At 34.6% G+C, this 5,808-nt stretch overlaps 1 protein-coding gene across 1 annotated transcript; it reads right to left on the reverse strand.

The window, feature by feature from the left end:
• Positions 1 to 288: 288 nt before the first annotated feature.
• Positions 289 to 3,109, reverse strand: LOC118734979 (putative nuclease HARBI1). Its single transcript, XM_036464572.1, has 4 exons — positions 2,605 to 3,109; positions 2,203 to 2,535; positions 2,001 to 2,145; positions 289 to 1,944 (listed from the first exon to the last, which is right to left on the reverse strand). Exons 1-4 carry the CDS (start codon positions 2,830 to 2,832, stop codon positions 1,565 to 1,567), a joined length of 1,086 nt encoding a protein of 361 aa, XP_036320465.1. The 5' UTR covers positions 2,833 to 3,109; the 3' UTR covers positions 289 to 1,564.
• Between the last annotated feature and the right edge of the window lie 2,699 nt (positions 3,110 to 5,808).

A 5,808-nucleotide genomic window follows, 5' to 3' on the forward strand; every position in this document is an offset into this window, starting at 1 on the left:
CATTTTTATAAATTATTGTTGCTTTTCCACAATAGTTTTTCATAAAAAACGGCCCCAAGCTCAATAAAATTGTTGAATATAATTGTTGAATATAAAAAAATTTATCAAGTAAAACATTGTGAATATTGTAAAAAATAAAAGTGTGCTATTTACGTGAGCAAAACTTGTTGTGAAAAATGCTGATGGAGGGTATTGAATATAAGCTCTCGATATACATACATACATACATATACAGTCGCTGTGGCCGAGGAGAAACTAATTTTTTTAAAAGTCTAGCTCATGATATCACAAGCAGCATATAAGCCCACATTTCAAACTGTATACACAAAATGGTCAAAATGTCACTAACTTAAATGATTGAATACATATGAATATTGTAATTGCGTTTATTTAACTTATATACTTATGTTTTTGAATGGATTAATACATTTTTGCTTGAGTTTTCATTTTCCTTTTTATTTTAAAAAATCATTTAAAAAGTTTTCCTTTAATTGATAATGATTGCGTTGATTATTGACCGTTGAAAATAATTTAATAATTTATTTTTGAGCTATAGGCCGTATGTTGAATAAAACATTAAAGGTTTTTCTGCTTTATTAACTTTTTATTTTTATTTTGGTCGATATTTCGCCTGAAGATGCCTTGAGACTGAAATATCGACCAAAATAAAAATAAAAAGTTAATAAAGCAGAAAACCTTTATTGTTTTATTTAACATACGGCCTAAAGCTCAAAAACAAATTATTAAATTTAATTGATAATAACAGTTTACAAGAAATCTGACCTGTGGCGTTTTAACATCTTTTTTTTATGTAAAATTTGTCCTTGAATACAAATATGCAGTCAGAGATTTAGAAAGTAAATCCGTTGTCGAGGTATATATAAATTTGAATGTAAATTTCTTTTTTTACTAGTGAAGCTTGTTAAATTTGCTATCATCTATGCCAACATGCATATTCAAATTTGGCAATAAATCAATAATGTTGAAATAAATGATAGCAAATGTAAAAGCTTCACTGGTATAAAAAGAAATTTAAATTCAATGAGTGAACTTGTTTCAGTTCTCAAAAAACCGAAATTTATATATACCTCGAAACGGATTTACTTTCTAAATCTCTGACTGCATGTTTGGATTCAGGGGAAAATTTAACATAAGAAATGAGAAGAAAGCTTATGATCTAGTGTGATTAATTTTAATATACCATTAAGGCAAAAATACCGTGTGATATTTACATTTTTAATAAAGTATGTACTTATAAATATTTGATTCTAAGCTTTAATTTTTTGAACTGTTATGGCCGTTTTCTCAAGTAGCCTGTAACTTTAAAGCTCACTTTATATTTAAAGGTTGCATTAAAGTTTATGATAGTGTCTAAACTAAATCATTTTTTTGTCGGTTTTAAATTGATTTACAACCAGGAAACATACATACGTCAAAAACCGATAATAGAAATGCTTAACTTTAGACATAGCTTTATTTTTAATCCAACCTTTAAATATATAGTGAGCTTTCAAGTTAAAGGTTACTTCAGAAAACGGCCCTTAGAAGTGTAATCATACAAATTTTAGGAAAAGAAGTTTGTAATCAACCTTTCTTGTACACGTTTTGCAGTGGAAGATGATGCATTTGGGCTTTCGAAAATTCTGTCAGAATTCTCAAAATCTGTTGAAAAATTTTCAATAAGATCCCTAATTGACCGCTCACTTAAACGAATGTTATGAAGGGCTGCACACGCGTTAACGACTTTACCAGCGAAAGCGGGGTCATACAACAGAACCCTTTGTTGTGATAAGCATCGCCACGTTCCTTTAGGGACGCCAAAGAGTCTCTCAATCGGGTTCAGTGCCTTGCAGAGCGCTTCATTGTAACGAAATTTTGGTGACCCTTCTGGCTGGTTGGGTAAAGGAGTCATGAGCCATGGCTCTAATGGGTATCCAGAATCCCCTTAAAGAAACATCTTTTAGTATTATATTTTAAAATAAATTAACAAAAATAAATACCAATCAAAAACATATTGCGGTTTCCATTTTCAAACGCTCGCTGCATGACTTGTCGCACAGCGGAAGAGCTCCAAATATAGGAGTCATGTCTTGCTCCCGGATACCTGGCATTCACGTTCAGGATTTTAAGATTTGGGTCACATATCTATAGCAAACACAATAAACAATTAACACTATACTTCATTTCAAATGCTTTGCTTACCATTTGCACATTTATGGAGTGATATCCATGATGATTAACGTATGCTTCCTCATTATTTTTAGGACCCAAAATGGATATGTGGGTGCAGTCGATCGCCCCGATGGTTCCTCCGACAAAAGGCGCAGGAGCTAAGGAAAACGCTTCCTTGGCAGCTTGACGTTCTATTTGGGTCATGGGGAACTTCACTTCCGACAAGAATAAGCGGCTATTGATGGCTTCGGTTACCTTGTGTATGCAGCGGCTGGTTGATGACTGACTCAGTGAAATTCCCCATTGTTCCCCCACGGGCCGTTGATAACATCCCGTGGCGTAGAATCGCAAAGCGCACAGAACCTTTCAAAACAAAAGTGAATTTATTGACACATGTAAAACTTTATTAAAAGTAAATATTTAATGCTTTACCTGTTTTTCAGCCGATATCGCTGTAATTCGTGAACCTTTTAAAAGGTCTTCCAGCCGTTCAACCACGTCCGCCACCATGCCTGGACGCACACGGTAAAGCTTCCGGAACTCTGAAGGTGGGAGTTCTAGGGGATTATCAATATCCCGCAGAAAACGCCGATCCACCGTTGAAAAATTTGTCTCTGGCTCGTTTTGAGACAAGCTTAACGCTACAAATTCGAAAGCCATCTCTAATTTGTATTTACTCCTTTTTTTCGTATTAAGTTACTTTTATTTGTTTAGATATTTACGCTAACACAAAATTGACAACTCCAATTGAGATGTCGACAATTTAGCAATAGCCGAATCGTAAACGATAACAGCTGATTTTTCGAAGGCCGGTGTTGTTAAGGAAACGTTTTCTGAATAGCAAAATCGATAAAATTGTTGTTTAGTTGATATAACGATAACAAGTGTTGTTAAAATAGAGTAGTGAATCGCACTACTGAACGAGAATGGTTATGACTGCTGATCAATGGTGTTCGCATCGCAGATCGATCACCATTCACCCGCGCGGAATTAAATAATCAAAATATCCACACAAATTTTGATTGAAAACGGCTCATGCCGTTTGAAGACTGAGGACGATATTGATTTACAGTGATTATGAATTCAAAAGATAATTATTTGATTCAATCTCAATGATGATTTATAATAGCGAAATTTCTAAAAGAAAAAATTTATCAAAAATCTATTAAACTCGAATATGTATGGTTCACCGACGTACAATTTTGTGACCAACAAAATGAGAAAAACGACTAAAAGATTTTAATTTTTCCTTAAATCTAATTTTATGATGTATTAAATTGATTCGATGATGAAATTGCTATATTCCCTCAGCTGAGCACGCGGTTATTTTATGCCGAGCTTAAGTGTGGTTATGTTCAACAAAAACTTATTCTTTTTCACCCGTTTAGTTGGGCGCCAATGATTTGCTTGACCTTAGTTTGTCGCTCCAAACAGGAATCTTTATTTACGGTTGATGGATAGCTCGTTTCCAATGGATGGTGGCAAGAAAGTGGCTGACTTATGTGTAATGATTTTGTATTACCGGCTTATGGTGACTCAATTGCTGTCAAATGAATAGTCCAGATTTGATATTCACAACTTCTTTGTTCTACGCAACAACATGGCTGGGGATTCGCCGGAAGGATTGTGACGACACCTTTTGCCTCTATTAACTTCATACAAGAAAAAAAGCTTTTTACAGTCAGCCTTTTTCCGTTTATTTGCTTGGACGCAGTCGATTTCACTTTCCACTGAGGGGTGAGTATCGACTCCCCGAATGTCGCCAGCTTTTAATACACTTTAATTACTTGGTTGTAATTCCGTTCTTGCGAGGGCTGATGAGTGTGGTTCGCTCCGTGTCCAATTCGGAAAAAGGCCATATATTTTTCTAGCCTCGTGGTATGTGACCACCGATTCTTTTATCGTCTCTCAGTGTGGGCGTTTTCATAGTGGCCATGTCAATTCGTGTCTATACTGATATAATGGTTCGTGTCTTGAATAACTATTGGTTACGTACATTCATCTGGCAAGTTTAGCTTTGACAGTTTTGTTATGTTTACATTTCTCATAATCGTTCTTATGTCTATTATTTGGCCGATAAAAATAATAGATCAATTGTTGCTTTTGAATGATCTTGTTTTAACTTGATTTTGAATGTTATTTGAATGTTGGGTAATATCACAGAATAAACAGTATGCAGAAGACGCACCACATACACATTTATTTTTCTTCGGCGGACGTAATATTACAACCCGGACCAGAGCAGAGAAGTTAACATCACGACTACTATGAATAACATGGCGACCCGGAACAGAGCAGAGGAGTTAACATCACGTCCACTATGAATAACATGAAGTTAACATCTCGCCATAAACACACATCGGGATCAGCGTTGCCGCGAGCTGGAAAAAAATGTATCAGTTGCCAAGCAGAAAAAGTATCAAAAGCAAACAAAACTGTTGTTTGTTAAACTATTATTTAAAAAACAAATAATAATTAACATTTTATAATTTAATCTATAGTTATAAAAAAATTTATGTTTCTTGCTTCTGTCTGCTTATTTGCATAACGAAAAACATACTTATAGAGCCCCTAAACCACACAAAATCCTTGCGCAACCCGAGACTTGTACAAGTCAATATTGTGGAAATTACTACAGCATAAAATTGCGCAAACCTTATTTTGAAGGAACCTTGCTCAAGTAAATATGTACAAGAAATATGAATGTGCGTTGTATATTTTTATAGCTTCAGCTTTAAAACGAAAAAAAAAACAAATAAAAATAAAAATTTTTTTCTATGCTTTTATCCATATTCTACAGCACGATCTGGAGACTAAAACCAAAACTAAAATAAAAATTTTGCAGTTGTCGCCATACGCAGCACAAATTATTGTACAATAACACAAGCATGAGCAAAATATCAAAATAATTTTTATTTTAGCGCAATAACTGTGCAATTTAGTACAAACGACCCCATACACCACACAAACGACCGACGCAAGTCTGATATATTTAGCGTAATGTTTTTGTGTGGTTTAGGGGCCCTATAACAGCGGCGAGTGCAAAGACGTTCCGGGTTGTGTCTTCCTTATAAGAGTTACAAAATCAAACTTATAAATATCTATATATAAATTGTAGTATCTAGTATTACTATTCATACTTTTAAAAAATTGATTTCTTCTTCGAAATACGGCATTTGGGAACAAAAAAGTATCAGATATTACAATTTAGAAAAAAAAGTATTGAAAATTATACAATTGTATCAAAACGGCAACGCTGATCGTGATGGAAAACGAAGTTAGTTAACATCTTGTCGTCATAGCGACGATGGAATTAACAGCGTCAGCCGAGTGAAAATACTGCTAAAGTAACAGAGGCAGTTCCGCTTGTGATACCCTTGCTTGCCTCACCGCTCGTGCCATAATTCAAATTCGTTCGATAGTCGACATGCGTCTTCTGTATACTGTTTATTCTGTGGTAGTATATATATATATACATGATTGCTTTTTTCGATTTGTGTTTATTCGACTGCTGTGGTTTGGTCGTTTCTTGCAGTATGTGCGTATGAAGGCTTGTTTGTTTGCCTATTCCTAGGTTCAATTTGGTATGCTGTGGGATTGCTGTTGTACACTTTCCAGGCTTCACGAACAGTACAC

Source organism: Rhagoletis pomonella, unplaced genomic scaffold (genome assembly GCF_013731165.1).
Source record: "Rhagoletis pomonella isolate Grant_MI unplaced genomic scaffold, Rhpom_1.0 Rhpom_scaffold_00003, whole genome shotgun sequence".
In the NCBI taxonomy this organism is placed as follows: domain Eukaryota; kingdom Metazoa; phylum Arthropoda; class Insecta; order Diptera; family Tephritidae; genus Rhagoletis; species Rhagoletis pomonella.

Coding starts and splice junctions, on each gene's coding strand:
- LOC118734979 (XM_036464572.1), bottom strand. CDS start 2,832: ATGGCTTTCGAATTTGTAGCGTTAAGCTTGTCTCAAAACGAGCCAGAG. Junction 2,536..2,604: donor CGATATCGGCTGAAAAACAG/GTAAAGCATTAA, acceptor TTGTTTTGAAAG/GTTCTGTGCGCTTTGCGATT. Junction 2,146..2,202: donor ACTCCATAAATGTGCAAATG/GTAAGCAAAGCA, acceptor TGTTTGCTATAG/ATATGTGACCCAAATCTTAA.